General features: G+C 42.0%; 1 protein-coding gene across 1 annotated transcript; it reads right to left on the bottom strand.

Annotated features, from left to right (window-relative positions):
• Positions 1-469: 469 nt before the first annotated feature.
• On the bottom strand, positions 470-25,816 carry ZFP64 (ZFP64 zinc finger protein). Its single transcript, XM_036751284.1, has 6 exons — positions 25,609-25,816; positions 23,598-23,837; positions 12,197-12,358; positions 6,943-7,005; positions 5,983-6,234; positions 470-2,689 (listed from the first exon to the last, which is right to left on the bottom strand). Exons 1-6 carry the CDS (start codon positions 25,652-25,654, stop codon positions 1,356-1,358), a joined length of 2,097 nt encoding a protein of 698 aa, XP_036607179.1. The 5' UTR covers positions 25,655-25,816; the 3' UTR covers positions 470-1,355.

Raw genomic sequence — 25,816 nt, 5'->3', positions numbered from 1 at the left:
TTTTGTTCCTGTTAAATTTAATAGACATTTTTTAAAAAAAGCTGTATATAACAGAAATCCAGGTTTGCATACAATCCTCCTTTCTGTTCTTTGTATCTTGAAACATTCATGTTTGTTGATGATTAATTCACAATAAAAAAAGATTTTTTAAAAAAGGGTCTAATACCTTATTTAGTTCTAACGTTTATTTACATTTAAAACTTGTTTTCAAGGAAGTGAAATATATTAAACTTGGCACCACCAACTTAAATTAACTACATACAAAGTCTTTTCAATCAATTTAACATTTGTTTTTGATAAAATTTAAAAAAATCCTAAAGTATCAAAAAGTCTCCTTCCTTTTCTTAACTCTAACCCCATTTTAGACTCCATAGGGAAGGAGAGCTGTTCATAAGTCTGATGTTGAGTCTTTGTTCAGAAGCACTCAAGTCTATTTCCTTATAGGAGCTGAGGCAGGTCAGGGCAGAGAGTGGGATGAAGCATCTGAATAGAAAAGGCAGCTGAGATGCTGTTGTGGGGTGGTGGGATAGGCAAACTTGGATTTTCCCCATCTTCTCTCTTCCCTCTGTAGATATCACCCTAGGGTGAGACAAAATTACACAAAGGCCTAATGCAGGAGTCTTTTATACTTGAAGGTGTGAAGTTGGGTTAAGGAGAGTCGGGTAAAGTGTAGGGGGATGTCCCAAGCAAAAGCTGGGGGAGGGTAAAATGCAAAGAAAATCCCAAAGGGTGTTGTCAGGGTAAGAAGACCATTAGTTGAATTAATGTATATATAACCTTTCATATGTCAGGGTCATATGTAAGTCAGAAATGTATATAAACCAGGATTAGGAGGTCATGGACAGGCTAGATTTTAGAAAAGGAGCTCCATAAGAAAAATAAGCAAACAATAGTTTGTTTCTTTTGACCATGAATTTTGTGTTAAAAAGCCACATGAGACAGGAGGGAAGTTTCTCCCCTGTACTGGAACTTTATTGGAGGTGCTGGGAACAAGTCTGTCATCCAGGTAATGAAGGCATAAGGTACCCATATCAGGGTAAGGAAATACAAGAAGTCAAAAAATACTTGCATTTACTATTGCTTAGAATGCTTTATTTTTCTTTATCTGATCAGTGGTGTCTCGGAAGCATTTTCATGTATAGTGGTTATGACATGGCATTTCAGAAATGATCTGCTCTCAAGGTTTTTACAATGTGAAAAAAATTATCATATATGACAGTATAAAATTATAATTTATTTTTCAAGGAGCCAATCTGGAAGTACTTAAATCATGATGAGAAAATTTCACAGAATTCCACTGATGTGTTTTAAACAGGTGAAAGAGATTATTTTGAAGGGAAGACATTTAAAAAAAGTTAATCCGGTATGGAATCTGCAGGGCAGAGCAAAGCTGCAGGGTGGGCCCCACCCTGAATGATGGAATAAGTCTGTTTAGGCAGTTCTTGGTGGGAAGAAGAGGAAAAGATAGGAGGGGCAGTGGTCGATACGGTGATATTTTGGCCTCCGTCACTGACCACAGTCACTTCTGTCGCCCCTTCCTGAATCAAAGCATTGAGGCCTTCCAGATCGGAGCAGCTAATGCCCGAGCTTGTGATGAAAGTCTGGTTGGCCGGGCCTTCGTGGTTACTGCCCGAAGGGGCAGGGATTAGAGTCTGGTGCAAAGCAGCCCCTTCGGTCTGATCGTGAGTGGTCAGCAGAACCGCCGACTGGCCGATTGGCCCGGCCTCGTTCTGGCACACAGATGGCTGAGACGGGGCAATCAAACTGACCTGGCGCAGAATCTGCAGCCGGTTATTGGCCGGGAGGTCTTCCTGACCTTGGCCGACTAGAGCCGGAGGCACTATGTTCACCGAAGTTGCCTGGACGATGGCATTTGTCTGCGGCATTTGGTGGCCCACGATGATCTTGACCCTTCCTTCGCTGAACTGGGGGATCTGGCTGGGCTGGAGGGGCACCTGGAGGGGATTGACCGTGAGAGGCGTGCCCACCTGACGGCCCGGCTCCATCTGAAGCTGCAGAACAGCCAGTTCGGCGTTTTTATTGCCACTGTATTCACTGTGTTGTTTCCGGTGGCTCCGGAGGGAATCTTCCCGCACGAAGGACGCTTCGCAAGCATCGCACTGAAAAGCCTTCTTGGCATCGAGTCTGGCCACTTGGCGCGAGCTGCCGGCTTTGGGCCGGTCGCCTCCTCCTCCTCCGCCCGCCCCTCCTCCTGCCCCAACGCCCTTCTTCTCCAGGGCCTGCTTCTTGCCCTTGACCTTGTCCCCGTGGACCTTCTTCACGTGCGTGGTGAGGTTGCTGCGCTGCTTGGTGTCGAAGCTGCAGAAGTCGCACTTGAAGGGCCGCTCCTCGCAGTGGATCCGCTCGTGCACCTTGAGCGCGGCCTTGTGCGCGCACGAGTAGCTGCACTCGGGGCACTTCTCGGGCTGCTCGGGCTGGTGCGTGCGGCTGTGGTGGCGCAGGCTGGTCTTGTTCCCGCACTGGAAGTCGCACTCCGCGCACTTGAAGGTGTTCTCCGTATTGTGCTTGATGCGGATGTGCGACTTGAGGTTTCCTTTCATGGCGCAGCGGACCTCGCAGAACTCGCACTTGTAAGGCTTCTCCCCCGAGTGCACGCGCAGGTGCCTCTTCAGGTCCGAGTTGATTTTGAACTTGGCGCTGCACATCTGGCACTGGAACGGGGCATCCCCTGCCAAGGGAACGAGTGAGCCCAGGTTAGAAAATCACTTCCTGAGGAGCCCGAGTCGCTGCAGCGCAGAGGAGAAAAAAGGGCATCTGCTCTTTCTTCCCCGAACCTAAGCTATCATCATTTATTTTGGCACTGGGAGATTAAAAGGGGTCTCTAGTTTTCCCAAATCAAAATATAATTTGTGGATGTACTTAGTGCATTCTTCCTCTTTAATAAGCAAGCTACCGTGCACATGGTTAATTTGCCCACTTTACCAGTTAATGTTTCAGAGTGGTATAATTTTGCACAATTTGTTGATTGAGTTACATATTACACTGATTTTGCTACATGTTTTTGTATCATGCTGTGCTAATCAGAGTATATTTTAAGAATGTTTGAAATGCCTAGCTTGGATTTTATGCAGATTTTTATTAATAAAGATGCATTGTTTACTGCTCTGATTTATTTATCGTACAATCCCAGCTGCATGCTCTGCTAGTGGAGTTATATAAAACCCAGCTGCTGGGTTTCTTAAAAAAAAAAATCCATTTCACTGAAAGATGTTGCTCTTGACGGAGGAAAATGCCTCAGCAAACACTGATTCCAAATTCCAAATTCATTTGCTTGTGGCCTGGCTAAATTCTTTCAGGTGGCTGTATTTAAAAAAAAAAGCCACAGAAAATGGGGAAAGGATCTCCCTCATCTTTTCTTAACTCCCAGGACCTGCATATCAAATACAATGCTACTTTTCTTAGGCTGCACAGCATTTTGCTATGTTATAAAGGGCAGCTAGGTGGCACAGAGGATAGAGTGCTGAGCCTGAAGTCAGGAAGACCTGAATCCAGATTTGATCCCAGACACTTACTAGCTCCGTGACCCCAGGCAAGTCATTTACCCCTGTTTGCCTCAGTTTCCTTATTTGTAAAATGAGCTGTAGAAGGAAATGGCAAACTACTCCAGTATCTTTGCTAAGAAAACCCTAAATGAGGTTATGAGTTGGACACAAATGAAACCACTGAACAGCAAAATGGCTATGCCATATATACTCTACTATCTCATTTGTTCCTTACAACAAATGAGAGGAACAAAGGGGAAGGAGATGTTATTACCCCCTTTTTACATTTGGGGAAACCGAGGCTGAGAAGCTAAATGACATGCCCAGAGTCACACAGCTAGTAAGTGAAACAACATTTGAACTCAAATCTTCCTGACTTCAAGTCTATTTCACTATCCATTGTACCGTCAAAGTGCCTCTACTGCCTAGCACAACGCAGGTAAGTGTTATTGATGTATCGGTTTTTTTATAACAAGAACAAGGAGAAATAAATGTTAAATGTTAATAATCATCTTAAGAAAAAGTTATACCTGAGAACACATATTGAAACCCTGAATTATAATCTCTGAGGTTCCCCTCTTGCATGTTTTAATCCTATGATCTTATTTGGTCTTTCGCGTGCTTTCTTTAACATCTGAGCATATTTTGTGTGTGTGTGTGTGTGTGTGTGAGAGAGAGAGAGAGAGAGAGAGAGAGAGAGAGAGAGAGGATGAGAATATCAAATTCTTTTTTGTGGTAGGATGCTGCAGAGCAGAATTGTCAAAACACCCAGCCCATAACATTCCCTGGTGTGGAAATATTTGACAAAATAAATAAAAATACAATTAAGAATAGATAATGTTGCTGTGTGGTTTTGTAAGTCACTATGTCGCCTTCAAGGATTCTTGCATGTGGCACAGTGGCCCCCATTTCTATTTGAGTCTGACATTGTGGTGGTAGAGGAAATTCTTGCGCTAGGGTGTGGCAATCGATGACCTTTGAGGTACGATTAAACTTGAAGAATCTCCTTCTATGCAAACCGTCAGAAGGCTAAATCCCAGGAAATTTAGACCTTTCATAGCTAAGCTGTAGAGCCTAAACTTTTTTGAATACGGGAAGAATTAAAGTTTAAATGAATCTCTTCTTTTGCCAGGGATTTATTTTTTAATCAGTAAGAAACAAATCCTTCAGAGCACAGGCAAACCAATATAAAGGGAACTCAGAGGGAATTCTCAAGTTTAGGTTTCAAACTAAGAGGAAGTCCTCATTAAGATTTCCCTTGAAGTTCACCCTCAAGATGGCAAAGGAAAAAAAAAATTAAATAATTTCATAGGTCAGAAGCTCAAGAGGGACAGCTAGAAAATGACATCATTTCCACTTCCTAGGCTAGTTTAAAAATATTTCTGTTACATATGACAAACCCTGTTTGTTAATACGGAATAACACAATAATAATAACTCACATTTCTAAAGCAGTTTTAGGTTTGGAGGTAGTGAGTATAAGCACTGTTTCTATTTTACAGGTGAGGAAACTGAGACAGGAGACATGGAAAGAATTCAATACTGAAGGCTGGAAGAAACCTGGGTTCTAATCTCACCTCTGACATTTGATTTCTGTCTGTCAGCTCCAGTTTCTTCATCTGTAAATGGGAATAATGCCAATTATGCCTAATTAATGGGGCTCTTTGAGAGTCCAATGAGGTAATGTGTGATAAATGCTTTGTAAACCTTAAAGCACCACAGAAAATTTGGTTATTATCATTCCTAGCTATGAGTAAGTCACATAACTGCAGTCAGAAAAAGGATGAAAAACCTGCTCCGCTGGTTATTGTTATTATTATTAACTTAATGAAAATGAATAATAATGATAACTAATAATTAATAATAATAATGATAAGGTTTGCAAAGCACTCTATAGTTATTTTATCTTCACAACGACCCTGACAAGTTAATGCTATGATTATTCCCCTTTTACAGATGAGAAAACTGAAACAGAAAGAGGTTAAGTGACTTGCTTAGGGTCACTCAGATAGAAAGTACTTGAGGCTGGATTTGTGCTTTATATAGTGTTTTAAGTTTTGCAAAGCATTTTACAAATATAATCTCATTTTCATCCTCACAATGACCCAGGGAGGCAGGTGCTATTATACAAATAAGGAAACCAAGGCAGAAAGAGGTTAAGTGACTTGCCCAAGGTCACACAGCTAGTAAGCATTCGAGGCTGGATTTGAACTCAGGTCTTTCTGTCTCCAGGTCCAAGGCTCTATCTACTGTACCACCTAATCTGGTAGTTCCTGCATGATTCTGTGCTGCCTTGTCACGTACCCCATTTATCTATCCATACCAGTGATTTCTGCTTTTCTATAGAGGTAAGGCAAGATTCAGAACTAATCCTTTCTGTACCAGCTATAGCAGACCTCAGATTTCCAAAATACAAGCAAGGCATGTTGTAGATAGAGAGATAAGCCGGGAAGAGGTTTCCTGGCCAGGCTTCTCCTTACCAGTGTGGGATCGGAGGTGCACAGTCAGCTGGCTGGAGTTCCTGCTGGCATAGGGACAGATCTGGCATTTGAAAGGACGCTCGTTAGAATGTATTCGTTGGTGTTTGTTCAGGCTACTGCTGTCGGCAGCAGCATAGTCACAGCTCTTACACTTGTATGGCTTCACGCCTGTGTGTGACCGCATGTGCATCTTCAGTTTGTCTTTCCGGCTGAAGCACTTGCTACAGACCTCACACTTGTGGGGCTTGTCTCCTTCAAACAAAACAGACATTGTTGGGTGGTCACGATTGGAAAAGAGGAAAAAGGTCATGGGTAGGGAGTCAGGTTGGGATAAGCTATTTCAAAGGGCAATGACACATTTAACTTTTTTTGTGCCACTTTTGGGGTGAAGAATGAGCCCATGCAACTTGTATGTTCCCATGTAGCACCTAGGCTCCCTGGGAATCTGTCCAGACTACTTTGTAGAGAGATATAAAATAAAACACTTGTTGCCTCCTACACATAAATGACTTTAAATGTAGGATGGCAATCCTTAGACCAATTAGATTACACAGTTTATCAAACCTCACAGCAATTTTGCTTATAGAAATCTAGTTTATGAAGTTTATCTACTCTATTTCAGCTAATAATTTATAATACAGTGGTAAAGTGATCAACTGTTTGCATGCATGCATTCCTTCTGCAAACGTTTGTGAAATGCTGGCTGGCTATATGTAAAGCTGAGGCAGATACAAAGATATATTAGACAGAGTCTTTGTCATAGAGGAATTTATAATCTAATTCTAGAAGCATACCTGAGTTCTTGAAAAAGGTGACCAATTTCAGAATTTTATAACTTTCAAAGATATGATCCATTTTATAATACAACCTATAAACAGCTACAAAAGGTATCACACAGTAAAACATTAAAACACACTCAGGGAACACATGAAATAAAAAGAGAAGGTCACGGACACTTACCTGTGTGGGTTCTTAAATGACGTTCCATATCTTTCATGCCATATGCTGTCTTGAATTGGCAACCTAAAAAAAACCAGTAACTTTTAAAATTTCTCCTAAGTTTAAGAACCAGTCAGAACGGGAACATGATGAGGACCTGAATTAAGGTAGTAGCTATGTGAATACAGAAAAGACTTTGGATTTGAGAGATGTTGTGGATGTAGAAATGGCAAGAACTGGCAACTGACTGGATATAAGAGGTGAGGAATTGAGGATAAAGCCACAGTTACACACCTGGAGTACTGGAAGGATGGTAGCACTTTTGGCAGAAATAGTGAAGTATGGAAGAGGAGTAGATTTTGGGGGAAGATAATGAATTTATGTGGAGTTTGAGATGTTTTTAGGCCATCCAGTTTGAAATATCCAACAGGCAACTGGTGATGAGGTACTGAGATGTGGGAGCCATCTGCAGAGATATGATGATTAACTCTATGGGAGGTGATGAAGTTACTGAGAGAGTAGAGAAAGAAGAGAAGGCCTGGGACAAAACCTTGGGGAAGACCAATGTGAGAACTTTAGAAAGGGGCAAAACAAAGTACTAAGTGAGGTCTGAGAAGAGAGATCATCACTGAGGGAGGTGGGAATCAGAGAAGGCTTTATGCAAGTGGTATCTGAGCTGGGCAAAAAAGAATGGGAAGGAATACAACAAAGAAAGCAAGGAGGGATGGGGAAAGAGCCTGAGCAAAGGCACAGTAAAGTAAAAGGACAGTAAAGTACAGACTATTCAGGGAAAGAGATTGGTAGGGACAAATTCAAGAGATGTTATGAAGATAAAATAAATAGGACTCAGATAAGATAAGGGGCATGAAGGAAGAGGCAGACATAAACCTAAGATTTCAAACATCGGACTGAATGATACATGTGGAAGACAGAAATGGCCAAGTCAGAAGGAGGAACAGATTTAAGACAATTTGGGTTTGGACACATCACGTTTGATTGGGGCACTCATGAATTCGAGTGTTTCTGGGCATCCAGGCATCTGGAAATCTCAGAAGAGAGATTAGACCTGGGGATACAGATCTGGGAGTCATCTGTATTGAAGTGCTAGTTAAAGCTAAGGAAGTGAATGCATTTACTAAAGGAGAGAGTATAAAGAGAAGAGAAGTGAGACAAAGAGAAGTGAGAAAACCCATTAAAGGGGCTGGTAAAAGAATGAGGAACAAACAAAGAAGTAGTGAGAAAGGAAGCAGGAGAACCCCTCTGAGGCCAAGTGAAGAAGATATCCAGAAGGAGCCAAGTCAGCAGTGTTAGATGTGGTGGAGAAGTCCAAGAGGATGAGGACTGAACAAAAGACAATGGATTGAGCAACCAGGAGTTAGGTTGTACCTTAGAGCTGTAGAGAGGTGGGGTGGGGGAAGCAAAATTGCAAGTGATTGAAGACTGAGGGTGTGAGGAAGAAGGTATCACTTGATAACTAGATAACATGATGACTAGATGATTTTTTCAACAATTTTAGAGGAGAAAGATAAGGTGTCATAGTTGGATAGAACGGATGGATCAGGAAGGCTTTTTGCCTTTTTTAAAGGACTAGGAGGTCACAGCATGCTGGAAAGCTGACAGCAGGAAGCTAGAGGAGAGGGAGAGGCCAAAAACGCACATGAGAGACAAGGACAGTGGGAGATACGGACAGAATGAGATCAAGGGTACAGGAAAAGAGACGAGTCTTAGTAAGGAATAGGGATATCTCTTCTTTTGTGAGTAGAGGAAAGAAGATGATGGGAAGTTATGAGGAACAGAGTAGGTAAGCCTTAATCTCACTGGAATAGGAGGCTAAGTCATTTGTATTAAGTGTAGTGGTTTGAGCCTGAAGAGTCTCTCAATGGCTCCTCTTCCCCTCACCCTTTCAGCCGAGAACCTTGCCTCATATTTTACTAGATAATTGAGACCAATTAAAAAAAATGGAGACCATTCACTGAGAGCTCCCTTTTCTCTCCCCATCTTATATCACCCAGGTGCCTTCTGCCACCACCTCTTCCTTCACCCTTCCCCAAATGAAGAGGAGGTCTTAACCCCTACATGCACAAGTGATCTCATTCTGTCCATCTTCCCTAAGAGACTACCTCCTCTATCATACTCACTTTCTTCTATCTGCAATCTCTCCCTGTGGATTGGCAGCTTTTCTACTTCCTGCAAATATGTGTATGTCTCCTCCATCTTCAAAACCCCCTCACTTCATCCTTCCATATCTGTCCTAAGTTTTGTGGCCAAATATATTGAGAAGGCTGCCTATAACAGGGACCTGTACCTCTCTTTTCACTCTTAACTCCCTACAATTAGGCTTCCTATCTCATCATTCAAACTAAACTGCTCTCCAAAATTACTAATGATTTCTAAAGGCTTTTTCTCAATCCTCATTCTTCTTACCTCTTTGTAGCCCACGACCCTGTTGATCACCCTCTCCTCCTTCATATTTTCTTCCCTCTAGGTTTTCATGACTATTCTCTCCTGGTTCTCCTCCTACCAGTCTCACTACTCCTTTGCTGCGTTTTTATCCAGGTGAGATCCACTAATCATGAGTGTCCTACAAGGCCTTGTAGGCTATCTTCTCTTCTCCCTCTATACCCTTTCACTTGATGACCTCATTAGCTTTTATGGTTTCAATTATCATTTCTACATTGATAATTCTCAAATCCACCTTATCTAGGCCTATCCTCTCTGCTGACCTCCAGTCTCTCATCCCTAACTGCCTATCAGACACTTCAAACTGAATGTCCTGTAGACATCTTAAACTCAAAATATCTCAAATTGAAATAATTATCTTTTCTCCCAACACTCTTCCTTTCCAAATTTTCCTATTACTATTGAGGGCACCACCATCCCCTTGGTTCTCTAGTATCACAACGGATGTGTTATTCTTGACTCCTCACTCTCTCTTGGCTCTCATAACCAATCTGTTGCCAAGGCCTGTTGATTTTATCTTTGTGATATTTCTCACATATTCTCCCTTCTCTACTCTTGATACTGCTACCACTCTGGTCCTCATCACCTCATGCCAGGACTATTACAGCAGCCTGCTGACGGGTTTGCTGGTCACAAGTCTCACCCTACTCTAGTCCATCCTCCACTTAGCTGTCAAAATGATCGTTCTTAAGCACAAGTTTGACAATGTTAAACTTGTTAAACTCTTACTCAGTAAACTTCAATAGCTTCTTATTACCTCCAGGATCAAATGAAAAAGCTTGTTTGGCTTTCAAAGCCCTTTATAACCTCCCTCTGAATGCCCTCCATCTTTCCAGTCTTCTTATATCTTATACCTCTTTACTAACTCTTCAATCCAGTGACATTGGCCTCCTTGCTATTTCCTGAACAAGATACTCCATCTCCCAACTGCAGGAATTTTCATTGACCGCCCCACCCCCACATTGATGGAATGCTCTCTCCTCATCTCTGTCTCTTGGCTTCACTGGCTTCAAGTCCCATCTACAATCCCGTCCTCTACAGGAAGCCTTTCCTGATCCCTCTTCATTCTAGTACCATTCCTCTGTTGATTATTTCCAATTTACCTTGTATATAACTTGTTTGTACATAGTTATTTGCATGCTGTCTCTCTCATTAGCTTGTGAGGGCCTGGAGGGCAGGGACTGTCTTTTAACTTTCTTTGTATCCTCAGTGATTAATACAGTGCCTGGCACATAGTAGGTCCTTAATAAATGTTCATTGGCTGATTAACTAAAAGTTTGCTGACTGACTAAAAGACTAGTCACTATAGGGAGTAAGAAGAATTTGATAAGAGTAGAATAAGTGAACTGGTGAGTGGTAATGAGGACTCAGCTAGCATCATGCACCAAAAGCATCCGGTAGATTTCCTCCAACTGCAAATGCTCTCCTACTTCCCTAACTACCTTGAATTTATTTTCTTTACAATTTATTTCATATATACTTTTAATGATACTTATCTCCCCAGTTAGAATGTAAACTCCTTGAGGGCAGGGATTGTTTCACTCTTTGTATTTGTACACACAACCCTCAATTCAACACCTGGCACATTTTACATGTTAATAAATGAATGCTAATAGATAGTAGGTGAGATCATTTCAATTTTGTAACTTTCTCCAGTGATGCTCAGAAACCCAGGAGAACCAAAAAATAAGTAAGATTGTGCATGTGGTGACAGAATGAAACATGTATATGTGTATGTAAATATATGTGTATATATGTGCATATGCCCTCATATGTGTATTTATACATATATATGTATATGTATATACTATACAAATAATGAGGGAATTTGTTTTGCTTGACTTTGCATATTTATTACATTTTCTCTTTTTAATGGGGTGGGGGAGGGTGGGAGAGAGATAAAACAAATTTCTGTTAATTAAAAAACAATTTAACAACATAGAGGGGGGAGGAGCTCCACATGTGGAATGTTGGCTGCACTTTCAGATGCGGTCACTGTAGTCTTAGCTTTGCTTATTTGCTTTATTTTGTTACAAGAGACCTCTTGTGAAAAAGGGAAGAGGCTCTAGGATAGTAGTTAATGAAGTACTGAAGTGTATGATTGCAGGGTCAAGGCTGGATATGGAGGCAGGAGATGCCAGAGTGGGAGGGATGCTCCAGAAGGACAGGGACACACTAGGGGTCTAAGGGCCACCTTACGGATGAAGCATAGTTTTTGTGTGAGCCACAGAGCGGGAGCAGTGAAATGTTAGAAGGTTGTGACTGGAGGGCAAGAAATTTCAAGTTTCAGATCTTAGTGCAGTTCTCAAAGATAGTAAAATCGAGGTTGTGACTGTGTCGGTGTGGCTGAATGGAGGTAATCTCAACTGGGGTTAAAGAATTGTACGGTCAGCTGGGGATGAGGACTTGTTAATCAGCATGAATCAAATGCAGTTCCTAAGGATAATGGCAGGGGGTGTGGTGGAGGGGAAGACCACAGCCTACTGAGGTCATCCGGAAAGCTTGGGAGAGGAGTGATGTTAAGGTCAGTAAATAACAGCAACAAGGATGGAAAGAGAATGGTACACTGGAATTTAGAGACTTCAGAAGGAAGTTGACAGAGGTCTGTGGCCTTGGCAAGTCACATACCAGGCTTAAAAACACTGCAGGACTCTTTTGGACTAAGTAAGCATCCAACAGTGGTTGACAATGATGCCGAGTATGCTGGCGAAGCTGGTATAGACGGGATGCAGAGTGAGAGAACGGGAAACCTGAATTCCCCATTTTAAGTCTGCTTGTGTTGCTCATGAAATAAGATACAATATATTATGTTTACCTGGATAGCAACAGTTCAGTTTCTTCTGTGCAGGTGAGGCTGCAGGCTTTCGAGACCGTGACTTGGGAGGGACCGAGATGACTGTGGCAGTCTGGGTGTCACTGCTGTCTGAGGGCAGGTAGGTTTGGTAACCATGTTCAAAAACAAATTCTGGAGCTGAAACTAAAGATATGAAAAAGGTTACTGTCATATGAGCATTTTTATAATTCTTAATGTAATCATACATCATGATTAATAGTAAGCTGAACTATTAAAATATGAAAAATGATTTACAATCTAACTAATCTAATAAAAACATACGAATATTTATTCCCACACTAAAAAACACAGCACTTCTCCAAAAAAATTCTTTGCATGTGTAAGAATTATGTCATATTGAACACTGATAGGAATTAAAGCATCACTGTCAGTATCTCAGAAATATTATTTTTCTTTGTACTTAGATTTGTGTTGATAGGCTCTGATCTGTGATAAAAAAGTTAACGAAAAATTACATACTTTTTCATTGCATAAGTTCCTCAGTGTTAGGGGCTACTGCATTATATTCTCCTGTCTAGAGTTTAGCATGAGTATCATTCTTCGCATGCTTAGATAAATGCCGTGTCTTGGAATATTTTGCCAGTTGTGGTGATGAATTTCCGGTGAGTCATCCACACTCTCTGGGCTTGTCAGTAAAGGCATACGGAAACAAAACACTAGGTTGGGAAGTACAGACCATAGTATGGCAATTACTCTGTTCTTCCACACAGTGGTATCTGTGGCTGTAGCCAAGTAGCTGCTAGAAGACAGAATTCACTGCCCTGGCATTAGGAGAGCATGCATTAATTTTTTCATTCATTCACTGACCAAACATTTATTAAACAATGGGGAAGAAACCAATATAAAGATATGGTTGCTGCCCTAAAGGAATTTAAAACCTAAAAAGGGGAAGGGATGACACAGACACATATAAATATAAATTAGTATATGTTAAGTGGATAAGAGGAATGCAAAATGCTAGAACGTAAGATGAAGAATGGACTATAAAAATCATATCATTTCCCTCTCATTTTACTGATATGGAAATTTGAGGCCCAGAGAGTCTGGATGACTTGTCTGAGGTTACACACATCATAAATGGCAGAGCTGTAATGTGAATCCAAGTTTCTGGACTCTAACTCCAGTGCTCCTTCCACTCTTACTTCCAGCTTGGAGGCATCATAAAAGAAGTGGCATTTGAGCTAGGCCTTGAAGGGAGAATTTGGGAGGAGTAGAGTACAGAAGGCCGTCTAAGGCACGAGGAAAGCTCATTTTACAGGCAATGAAACTGAGGCCCAGATAATTTAAGGAAGGGAGCATTAACAACTAGGGGGAGAAAAAATCAGGAAAGGCTTGACACAGGAGCTGGAGTTCACAGGTACTGAAACTAAAGCCTGGATGGAATCTAGGAATTCTAGGAGTCAGAGGCAAGGGGTGTCAGGGGTGGGGAACCTGTGGCCTTAAGGCCACATGTCACCTTCTAGGCCCTCAAGTGTGGCCCTTTGACTGAATACAAACTTCATAGAACAAATCCTTTTATTAAGGGGATATAGATATATATAATACAATATATGATACATATGATATATATAATATATACATACGTATAAATTTTATATTATATAACAAAATACATAGAAAAATTTTATGTATATATGTGTACATATATGTATACATACATATATATGTATATATACATAGAGTTTATGAAGTGCTGGGCTAGCCCATAATATAGTTAGATGGATTTGGAACTGGTTGAATGGAGAGCCCCAAAGAATAGTTAATTAATGGTTTGATATCAACCTCGAAGGTCTCCAGTGATTTTTTCTTGGCCCTGTACTGCTTAACATTTTTTATCAATGACTTGGAAAAGGATATGGATGGCCTCCTTACCAAATTTGCAGATGACATAAGGCTAGGAGGGAGAGAGAACATCCTGGATTACAGGATCAGTATCTAAAAATATCCTGGCAGGAGATAGGCTAGAGAATAGGGCTGAATCTAAAAAGATGAAATCTAATAGGGATAAATGTTAGAGTCTTACATTTTGATTTGAGAAATTAACTTTACAAGCATGGCATCACGTGGCAGCAACTCAATTAGGAAGAAATTTGTGGGAATAGGATCTCAGGGTTTTATAAGAGACTAAAAAGGACAATGAGTCAGCAGTGTGATGTGGCAATCAAAAAAGCCAACATGATCTCGGATTGCATTAAGAGAAGCACAGCTTCCAGGAACGAGAAGTTGATAATCTAGATTTATGCTGCCCCAGTCAGACCATATCTGCAGCCCTGTTGTTCAGTTCTGAGCACTACATTTCAAGAAAGACTTTGATAAACTAGAATGTCCACATTGGAGGCAAAAGGTCTCAAATACATTCCATATGAAGAATGGTTGAAAGAACTGGGGACATTTAGCCTGAAGAAGAGATTGGTGAAGACATTAAAGCTTTGCCACTTTGTAGCTAAGTGATCCTGGACGAGTCACTTAACTTTTCTGGGACTTGGTTTCTTTATCTGTAAACGAGGGGCTGGGGGTTAGAGGGCCTCTCTGGTTCCTTCCAGCTCTTCATAAATGACCCACTATATTTGCAAGACTGTTTTATGGACAGGGATTAGACTCAGAACTAGGAGTCATAAGTAGAAATCAGAAAGAGGCACAACTTCACTCGATGTCAGGAAAAGTTTCCTAAGAGTTGTTCAGTCATTTTTCAGTTGTGTCTGACTTTTTATGACTCTCTTTTTTGGTGGGGGGGCGTTTCTTGGCAAAGATACTGAAGGAGTTTGCCATTTCCTTCTGCAGCTCATTTTTTACAGATGAGGAAACTGAGGCAAACAGGGTTAAGTGACTCGCCCAGGATCATACAGCTAGTGTCTGAGGCCAGATTTGAACTCAGGAAGATGAGTCTGACTCTAGGTCCAGCACTTTATCCACTGTGCCACCTAGTTGCCCCTCCCTTAACAATCTGATTTGTTCAAAAGTAGAATGAACTGTCTTGGAGATGATACACTGGGATTCTCTTCACTGGAGCAAAGGCTAGAGGACTGCCTATCGGGTAACTGATAGAAGGGTACCGTGTGACTCTGAGGTTGTGAACTTGGATGACAGAGGATGGTGGTATGTTTAAGAGACACAGGGAAGCACGGAGGAGGGATAAGTTTAGGGGGGAAGATATGGTGAATTTGAGATATCGTGAGATACCCAGGCTGGAGCTGGTGATTTGGGATGAAAATTCAATGAAGATTTGGGCTGAAGACAAAGATTTTGGAACACTGTAGCTGTGGAGAGAGTGATCACCAGGAAAGAGTATAGCAAGAAGGGGTGGGGGTGGGGGGGAAGGGAATAAGCATTTATTAAATGTCCGCTATGTGCACTGTGCTAAATGTTTTAAAAATGTTTCATTTTATCCTTTCAACAACTCTGTGAGGTAGGTACATTTATTATCCTCAGTTCAAACAGAGGCAAACAGGTTTGCCCAGTTCGAATGGCACTTCTATGATGCCTACCCATCTAGAAAAAATAGTGGAAGGAACACTGATTTGGAGTCAGAGGTCTGAGCTCGGGTCTTCTTGTCTCCAGCGCCAGTGCCCTAGCCCCTGATCCACCTGGACGCCCAGTGAGAGATGAGAGGAAGGCCCAGGACAGAGCTTAGGGGACACTCCAATTTGAGATGGTTGTTCATCAACGTAAACTGAGGAGTCTTCAGGCAGGTACGAGGAGAACCAGGAGAAGGGTAGTGCTGTAGCCAAAGGAGTAGAGAATATCAAAAGCTGCAGAGAGGTCAGATGTGATGAAGACTGAGAGAAGGCCTTTAGATTTAGCAGTGAAGAGATGGCTAATAATTGTGGAGAGAGCAATTTTAGTAAAGTGCTGGCAGAAGTCGAGTCAAGTCAGCAAGCATTTATTAAGTGCCTACTATATGCCAGGCACTGTGCTAAGCCTTGAAGACACAAGGAAAGGCAAAAGACAGTCTCTGGTCTCAAGGAACTCACAGTTTAATGGGGAAGACAATATGCAAATTATGTACAAACAAGATATACACAGGATAAATTGGAGCTAATCCTGGGGGAAAGCATTAAGATTAAGGAGGATTGGGAAAAGCTTTTTGCAGAAGATGAATCTTCAGCTGAGACTTTAGGGAAGCCAGAAGGTAGAGATGAGGAGGGAGAGAGTTTGAGCCATGGGGGATGGCCAGAGAAAGTCCCTAGAGTCGAGAGAGTATCTTGTAGAAGGAATGGCAAGGTCAGTGTCATTGGCATAGAGTACATGGAAGGTAGCAAGGTATAAGAAAGGTGACAAGGTAAGACGAGGTCAGGTTATGAATGGCTTTAAAAGCCAAACAGGATTTTATATTTGATGCTAGTGCTAACAGGGCAGCTAGGTGGTGTGGTGGATAGAGTACTGGGCCTGGAGTCTAGAAGACTCATTTTCCGGAGTTCAAATTCAGCCTCAGACACTCACTAGCTGTGTGACCCTGGGCAAGTCACTTAGCCCTGTTTGCCTCAGTTTTCTCATCTGTAAAATGAGCTGGAAAAGAAAATGTCAAACCACTCCAGTATCTCTGCCAAAAAAAAAAAAACCTCAAATGGGGTCACAGAGAGTCAGATGTGACTGAAAAAAATGACTAAACAAGTACTAATAGGGAGGCATTAAAGTTTATTGAATAGGAGGGTAATGTGTTCATATCTGTACTTTAGAAAGATCAATCTGACACCTGAATGAAGGATGGACTGGGCTGGGAAAAAACCTGAGTCAGGGAGTCCAACCAGAAGGCTACTATAATGGTCTAGGTGTGAAGTGAAGAGGGTCTGCACCAGGGTGGTAGCAGTATCAGAGGGGAGAAAGGAGAGCATATGAAAAATGTTATCAAGGTAGAATTGATAGGACTTAGAAACTGATTGGATGTGGAGGGTGAGAGAGAGGGAGAAGTCAAGGATGACACTAGGTTTCAAGCCTAGCAGACCAAGAGAATGGTGAAGTTTGACGTTTAGAAGTGGAGAGTTTTGGGGGAAAGATAATGAGTTTCTGATGTTGAGCTTACGATGTCTATGGCGTAACCAGTTTGAGATGTCCAGTAGGCTATTGGAGATATAGGACTGGAAGTCAGTAGAGAGGTTAGGACTGGACAAATACATCTAAGAATCATCTGCTTAAAAAATGATAATAGAATCTACGGGAACTGGTGAGGTTGCCGAGCAAAATAGTATAGAGGAAGAAGATGAGAGACCAACACATAGCCTTGAGGAAACCCATGGAGAGCATGCAAGATCTAGAGGAAGTTCTAGCAAAGGAGATGGAGAAGGAATGGTCAGACAGGTAGGAGGAGAACCAGGAAAGAGCCATCACAAAAACCTAGTGAGAAGATAGTATCAAGAAGAGGGTGACTGACAACATGAAAGGCTACAGAGATATCAAGAAGGAGGAAGACTGAGAAAAAGCCATTAGATGGGGCAAGGAAAAGATCACTGCAAACTCTGGAGAGAAAAGTTAAATTATGAGATCAGAAGCCAGATTGCAGAGGATTTAGAAGAGAGGAAATGAAGTCAAGACACTGATTTCAGATGGCTTTCTCAAGAAATTTATTCATGAAAGAGAAGAGAGATGTAGGACAGTAATTAGTAGGGATGAACAGACCAATTGAGGGTTTTTTGAGAATGGGGAGACATAGGCATATATACATAGGTAGTAGGGAAACAGCCACTAGAGAGAGATCGAGGGCTAGTGAGAGAGTGGAAATGATAGAAGGGACAATGTGCTGGAGAAGATGGGATGGAAAGGGATCACCTGTGAATGCAGAGGGATTAACCTTGGTAAGGAGTAAGGCTAATATCATAACGTGAGACAGGGTGAGGGAAGAGGTAGTGGCAGGAGGTATCTGAGTGATGTGAGGTTAGGAGGAAGAGAGAAGAGGGAGCTCGTGGTGAATGGCCTCAATTTTTTCAGTGAAAGATGAGGTTCTCAGCTGAGAGGGGTGGGGAGGGGGATCTGTGGGAGGTTTGAGGAAGGATGAAAAGGTTTGGAAGAGCAGTTGTGGAGAGTGGGTAGTGAACTGAATAGGGAGGCATAAAAGAATTGCTTTTTCACAGTGAGGACTGAGTTGAGATTATATAATATAAATCTGTAGTAGATCAAGTCAGTGTAGTTTCATGATTTTTCTCCACCTTTGTTCAGAGGCATGTGAATGTAGGAAGTGAAAGCAGTGGATGGTGAAGTAATCAAAGGCTGATGCTTGATGGGGAAAGAACAGCAACAGGATCAGGGGACAAGGGCCTTAAGGAGACAGAATACAGTTGAACTGGTTCATCAAATGATCAAGATACGGAAAAAAGGAGACTGTGCAGGGCAGAGGTGTTGGCCTAGGAAAGAACTGATGGTAGAGTAAGTAATGAGCGATCATGGTAAGAAAGAAAAACAGAATTTGAGATGCAAGGCAGAAGAAGATGTGAAATGATAACAGATTATAAGATCAAGGAATTTCAGACTTCATAAACAGAGGTGGAATGCTTGAGAGTGAAAGCAAAATCAAAGTTATTACCATCTCTGTGTGTAGCTGAGGTGGGTAGAGGAGCAGGTCTTTTAGAAATTGAATAAATTAAGGAATTCAATTAGGGTTTTTGCAGGAATATACATAAACACATATATATAGATGTGTGTGTATATGTTTAGGTGTATATATATATGTGTATGTGTATGTTGAAGTCCCCTAATATGAGGGCAGGAGTTGGTGAGGAGAAAACACTGTGAGCCAGACACTGAACTCATTGTGGGAGGAAGGAGGGTATCCTTAGAGGTTTGTAGACAACAGCCACTGGAATCTCGATTGGGTAATAAATATGGATTAAATGAACCTCAAAGAAGGGGAGGCTGCTTAGTGGTGGTGGTGGTGGTGGTGGTAGTGGAAAGTCTAGAAGTGGCAATGGGGTGCAAGGAGTGTTCCAACTCCCCGACCATGACCAAAGAGAGTACAACCAGTGATAGAGAGGGTAGCCGGATCTCAGGGATTACAAGAAGTTGAAGGGAACAAAAAAGGAAAAATTTTAAGATGAAAGCTAATTTGTTACCTGTGAAGCAGGTATTGCAGGGAATACAACAGAAGGGATGGTTGGCTTTAGAGTGGGGGGCGATGTGTGTGTGTGTGGGATTGGGTTGATGGGAACGGGAATAAGGGAGCAGTCGGTGGGAGATGGAGAATGAGGTTTGGACAATGGGATGGGGAGGGGTCACCCAGAAGTGGAGTTGTCTCAGGGAGTCAGCTAGAAAGTATGGGGAACGAGAGGAGGAGAAAGCATGTGCCCACTCGGGGACAAGGCAAGGTTTCTGGAGGTTGAAAAGTGAGTGGGAGATAATGAAATGAAGGCAACGAGAACAGATGTTTTCTGGGAGTTTGGTTGTGAAATAAAGTTGAGATACAGGGTAAGATTTTGAAGAGATAGCAGGGTAAGTGAAGTTTGTTTTTTCCTTTAGGATGGAGGGAGACTTGGGCATGTTTGTAGGTGGTAAGATAGAAATGAGGAGATTAGGAAAAGACGGAAATAAGAGTCAAAGAGAGTATGATTTATTGGAGGGACAAGCTCCCGGAGGAGGCAGGAGGGAATAAAATCAAGGAAGCAGTTACAAGGATTGGCTTTGGTAAGAAGGGCTACTTCTTCCTCAGAGACTGGAGCAAAGGAGAAGATAATGAGGGATAAAATAGAAGGGTTCTGAGGTGTGGAGGAGGGAGGAAGAGAGAACTCAGTGGACAACCTAGATTTTTTTTCTCCCTAGATTTTCTTAGTTAAGTAGTAGACAAAGTTAGGGCCCGTAAGGGAGGAGGTGCTCTTAGATCAGCGGTGTCAAACTCAAATAGAAATGGGGGCTACTAAATTGCACATAAAGAAACCTGTGGGTTGCATATTGACTTAGTTGTAAAATGTAATATTATCTATGTTTTATTGTATTTTTACTTATTTTGTTATTTTAAAAAAAATATTTTCCAGTTATAATTTAATCTGATTTTGGGATGCATGGGATATCGGCCACATGGCTTGCCAGTTTTTGCTATCCTTGGCATAGAGGACTTGAGGAGGCTTGGAATAGCTGCTACGGGGAGTATGGTAGAGAATTAATCAAGGAAGAATGAAAGGACTGCTAGGAAGCACTGAGGACCCAGCTGAGATTAAATTACACAACTCTGAACAATAAAATAATATTAAAATATTAAAGAACAATAAGCAGCCAGTACAGCTGTGTGGCTTCTTCAGTGGCATTTTGGAGTATTCAGCAGCATGGTAAAGGAGGATGGTGGGGGTAACCCAGGGTAGTGGAAGGGAAGGAAATAAACATTTGTTAAGCACCTATTGTGTGCTGAGAGCTTTAAAAATATTATCTAATTTGATCCTCACAACAACCCTGTGTTGTTTTTGTTCAGTCCTGTTTGACTCTTTGTGACCCCATTTGGGGTTTTCTTGGCAGAGATAAAAGAGTGTTTTGCCATTTCCTTCTCCAGCTCATTTTACAGATGAGGAAACTGAGGCAAACAGGGTCAAGTGATCTGCCCAGGGTCACAGAGCTAGGAAGTATCTGAGGTTGAATTTGAACACAGGTCTTCCTGACTCTAGGCCCAGAGCTCTAACTACTTCACCATCTGGCTGCCTCAGCAGTTTGGAAACTTGTGAGTAGATGTTTAGGAAAAGGGGGCAAGTATGTAGGACAGAGAGCAGGATGTAGTTGAACTGGTCAGTTATAGTGTGGAGGCGATGAAGCAGTGAAAGTGAGGTTTCAGACTAGAGTGGAAGGACTATATGTTGCCAAAAGCATAAAGCCTAGGTTTAGAAGGAATGACACTGAAGCAAGGCAGAGAAAAAAGAAGAGGTTATGATCAGAGAAGGGAATTTAAGAATTCAGTATCATAGAGGCAGCAGTAACTGGGGCTAAATGATATCTAAAGTATGACCAGCCTTGTGCCTAACAAAGTGAAGATATAGGACATGCAAGTTAAGAAATTTGATGAATTAGGAGTATAATGAAGGAGCAGAGAGGAAGGTACTGGAATCCTTTGGAAAACGGGGAGTGAATCAGGGGCAGTATCTCACACTCACACACACACGCACCCATGGATCTGGACTGGGTGATAGAGGCAGATGGAGTAAACCTCAAAGGAGAAAAGATAGCTGAGGGTCAGCAGCAGTCAATGGGTCTGGAGATGGTAGTGATGAGTGAAGAATGTGTCTACTCTTTCGTCTGGCTTAGCATGGAATGGGAGGAGAAATCTAGTACTGAAGAGTGATGGAATAAGGAAGAAAAAAAAGGAAGATCTAGAGTAGGAGATAAAATGCTTCTCCCTCCTTATTAGGTATTTCGAACAAGACGTCCCAGACATATCTCAACCTCAACGTGTCAAAAACAGAATTCATCTTTCCCTGAAAACCTTCCCATCTACTGACCTTCCCTATTTATGTTGAAGGTGCCATCAACCTTTCAGCCTTTCAGATTCATAACCTTTATTTTCTCATTCTCTCTCATCCCCATCCATTTCAGTCCTGCTTTTCCTTCCCTGGTCCTTTTCTTCATTGTGTTTCCCTTCCCTCTAGAACCTATGCCTTCTTGTTAACAAATTCTTCTTCCTCCTAGAACTCTTTTTCTTACTCTTTCCATCTTATGCTCAAAGAAACCTAAATTTCTATAGAGGATATAAAGAAGGTGCCAAATTTTTTCTCTTTTCTACATCCACAACAGTTCTAGAATCTGATCCCTTTTCTCTGTTCACTGCTCACTTGGACTACTGCAACAATGGACTAGTTTATCTTTTGTCTCAAAACTTCCCACTCCAATCCATCCTTCTTCACACAACAGCCAAAGTGATTATCCTTAAGTATAGCTCTGACCCGATTCACTAAACTCCAGTGGTTCCCTATTGTCTCTAGGATAAACTATAAACTTCTCTGTTTAGCTTTTAAAGCCCTTCATAATTTGGCCCCAACGTCTCCTTCCTGCATCATTGATTATACATTGCTCCCTTTTCTCTACTCTATAATTTAACCAAACTGGCCTTTTCTCTATTTTTCACACATAGCACTCCACCTCTCATCTCATGACCGTCTTCAATGCCTGGACTATACTGCCTCCTTACCTCTACCTCATAAAATCTCTTACATCCTTGAAGACACAGCTCAAGCACCATTTTTTACAGGAAGTCTTTCCTGATCCCCCCAAATGCCCTGCCTCCGTAACAATCTTTCATTTAACTATATTATATATATATATATTTTGTATTTATTCTTTTTATATTTATTCTGTACATACATATGTACAGTGGAACATAACATCTTCAAGAGTAGGGATTATTTCACTTTTTTACATTTGTATCCTCGGTACCTAGCATACTGCTAAGCATACTGTAGACACTTAATCAATGCTTACTGATGGACCGATTTTGCCTTGTTATTCAAAGTTCTCCACAGTTTGGCACAATACTATTCTTTCCAACATTTCAGCCTTATCTCATATTACAAATAATTTCTGTTCTCCCAATGAGTTCTTACCTCTCTGCCTCTGCTTATGCTGTTTCTTTCTTATGCCTCACATCTCTGCCTTTTACTACCACCCCATTCCTCAAACCCTTATCCACCCTTTTAAAGCCCTCTTCAAATGCTGCCTTTTCCAGGAAACCTCCACTGGTTAGGAGGGATCTCCCTTGGATCTCACAAAGAACTTTGTTTTGCATCTCTCTAATGTACTTGTCAAGGTTAATTGTGTATTGCAGATAATTATCAGTGTATGGGTTTTAGTTCTTTACCAGACTCAAAGTACCATAAGAGCAGAGACTGCTGTCTAAACTTTGTATCCCTCCTAGTATCTAGTCCCATGTTCTTAACATAGTAGCTATTTGTTAACCATTTATTTAAATGTTTGCTGAATGAATGGGAAGAGGGTAGAGTTGATAACCACATCAGAAACTAATAATTTTCTTCCTTGTGTTAAAATATAAACCCCAATATTCTGAATACAGAACTTTCTTGTATTGTATACAAATAATTGAGTTTACTGATAATGATGACTTCAATCCAGGGGCTTTCTCCTCACAGAGGATAGTATTGCACTAAGAGAAAAGAATCAGGAAAACTGGGTTCTGGTCCCAGGTCTGCCATTAACTAACTTCCTGTGACAGTTTTAGCAAGATATTTGCCTTTTTTGAATCTCAATTTTCTCATTTATAAGAAAAAAAGTCTGGGTTAGCTAGAAGAGAGACGTTTTAGTGCCCTCTGAACTTCAGGATTTTGTGACTTAGCCTCCTTTCCAGACAGTGGTAAAAGCCTGGGATACTCCAAGAGCTGGCATTTAGTCACAAGGATCCTGCCATGTACGGCTACATTTTTATTTTCCAGGTGATTAAAGCTATACATACCTGTGATGGTCTGGGTCTCTGAAGTGATGGTTCTTGTGGTGGTCTGAGTCTGGGTTGCTGGCACCGTTTCCTCTGACACGAACTGAACTGTGCTGGGAGCACCCGGGGTAGTGCTAGTCAGCTGACAACCACTTTGCTTATGGGCTACAAAGGCATCCAGGTTATTAAATTGTTGCTTGCAAATGCCACAGATGTGGATATCTGGGGTTAGCTCCACTAAGACCGTAGTGCCACCAGGAACTACATATAATGAAAAGAAAAAATTCACAAGTGAATAAAAAACATTTTCAAAGTGCAAATTGAATGGGCTTTTACTTTTGGACTAATGATAAAGATCGTAGATAGGGGTGACAGGTTTAGAGCCAGAAGGTACCTCTGAATTCATCAAGTGAAACCTCTTCAGGGAAATGAAGTGATCTGTCCAAGGTCAAACAGGCAATAAGTGCCAGAACCAGAATGTGAACCCGGGTCTTCTAACTCCAAATTAAATGCTCTTTTCAGTACAATTTTTTTTTAAAAAGGTAAATTCTTATGACCCCACTAAAAACCTACTTGATGGTTTAACCTGGCATGGAGGTGACCCCAGATTCTCCAAGGTTCTGCCGGGGAGGGCAAACTCTTGGAGGGCCTGCCAAAACGTAAAGACTCCAAGAACAGCTGGACAACAGACCACCTGAGGAGCAGATTGGCTAGGTGCAGAAAGACTTCAGGAAAAGCCTGGCCACAGAAATTTATAAAAACAGTTATTAAGTTATACAGAGACTTATGTCTGGGTGGAGGTACAACACTGATTTTTTGAAACGCTGATGAATTTCTTGTGAATTTTAAAATAACAAGCCCAATTAAATTTACATTGACAAAGCAAGTTAATATTTTTTTTAAAGGAGTGAGGCCTTCAATATATGCTATCTAGAATAATTGGATAATTTATTCCCCCCCCAAAGAACAGGTGTCCTGTATATATTTACTTTTAGTAAAGTAGCAAGCCCAAAGTTATTCTCAGTATTTTATTACTGATATTGCTATTATAATATTATCAATAATAACTTTAAATTTAGATAACCTTTTTTTTTTCCTAAGGAGCTCTAAGTCCTTTATAAGTATAATTTCTTTGTAGCGATTCCTCCCACCCACATTTGGCAGCTGGGTTAACTGAGGAAATGAGAAATGAAGTGACTTAGGGGAGAGTATACATTTTTTCACTGACGGATCGAGGCCTCATCTTCTAATTAAGGTAAATCTTGAAAGAGGCAGATATGTAACTCATAGTGTTAAAAAAAAATTTCCAGATGCTTTCTAATCCAAGGGACAGCAAGGGTTAAAAAAGGATGATGTTAAAAATAAAGTAGTTTTCCCCACCAAACCCCAACCCACCCAAGGAAGCCTCTTGCATCTTAAGCTAACCTTGATTTCTTATTAATGGGGTCATGCAAATGCTTTTTCCCCAGTTATGAATGCTGAAATCATATTCCTCAGCAATGCAGGATTTGGTGTGAGTGTGGCAGAACTTTTCTAGCTTTATCTTTGCAGGGATTTCCTATTGCTTCCCCTTCCTAGCCTCTCTCTCCTGACACAAGTGTCCCTCAACTCCTGGCCACTAGCCTCATGGGGGAGGGGACCACGAACCAAGGGTGGGGTAAACTCAAACTTTTTCCCAAGCTACCGTCCCCTGACTCCTTGGGAGGGCCCTCTAGATTCTGCAGGGGTGGGAGATAAAAGCCTTCGGGGCGCTGATGCTGGAGCTGTCCCTGGATGCAGCCGCAGCCCACCCCGCCTCCCCCGGCTCGAGCGTAGCTGCAGCGCTGCCCGGAAAAATGCAAGCGAGCAGCGTCCCAGGCTCCCACGCCCTCCTCCGCTCGGCAGGCGCGCGCTCTCTCCCAGCCAGGTTCCCGGGCTGGAGCTCGCGCCGGCAGGTTGTTGCTACCCAGGTTTCGGGGCTCCCGACTCGGCCCACTTCTCCCTCAGTGTGTTCCAGCCCGGACCCCGGAGCGCGCCGTGCGGCATAACTTACACTGGACTGAGCCGGGGAAGCCCTCGCCCCCGCCGCTCGCGTTCATGGCCTGGGGTTGGAGTCTCGCTGGGGCTGCAAAGGCCGGGGTGCATAGGGTTGACGGGGCGAGGGGGGTGGTGGTGGTGGTGGGGTGAGAGCGCGTGTTTATTTACATTATGCAGTGACTTTTCCTCTCCCCTCCCTTTTCCCCCTCCCCCCTTCCTCTCCT

Source organism: Trichosurus vulpecula, chromosome 3 (assembly GCF_011100635.1).
Source record: "Trichosurus vulpecula isolate mTriVul1 chromosome 3, mTriVul1.pri, whole genome shotgun sequence".
NCBI lineage: Eukaryota > Metazoa > Chordata > Mammalia > Diprotodontia > Phalangeridae > Trichosurus > Trichosurus vulpecula.
The sequence above is the reverse complement of the archived record's forward strand: the minus strand, read 5'-3'. Positions and strand labels throughout refer to the sequence as shown.

Bases quoted from the DNA above. Each gene is read 5' to 3' on its own strand.
- ZFP64 (XM_036751284.1), bottom strand. From the start codon at position 25,654: ATGAACGCGAGCGGCGGGGGCGAGGGCTTCCCCGGCTCAGTCCAGT. The intron at 23,838-25,608 runs GTAAGTTATGCC...CATTATATGTAG, and splicing joins CTTCCCCGGCTCAGTCCAGT to TTCCTGGTGGCACTACGGTC. The intron at 12,359-23,597 runs GTATGTATAGCT...TCATATCTTTAG, and splicing joins AGAGACCCAGACCATCACAG to TTTCAGCTCCAGAATTTGTT.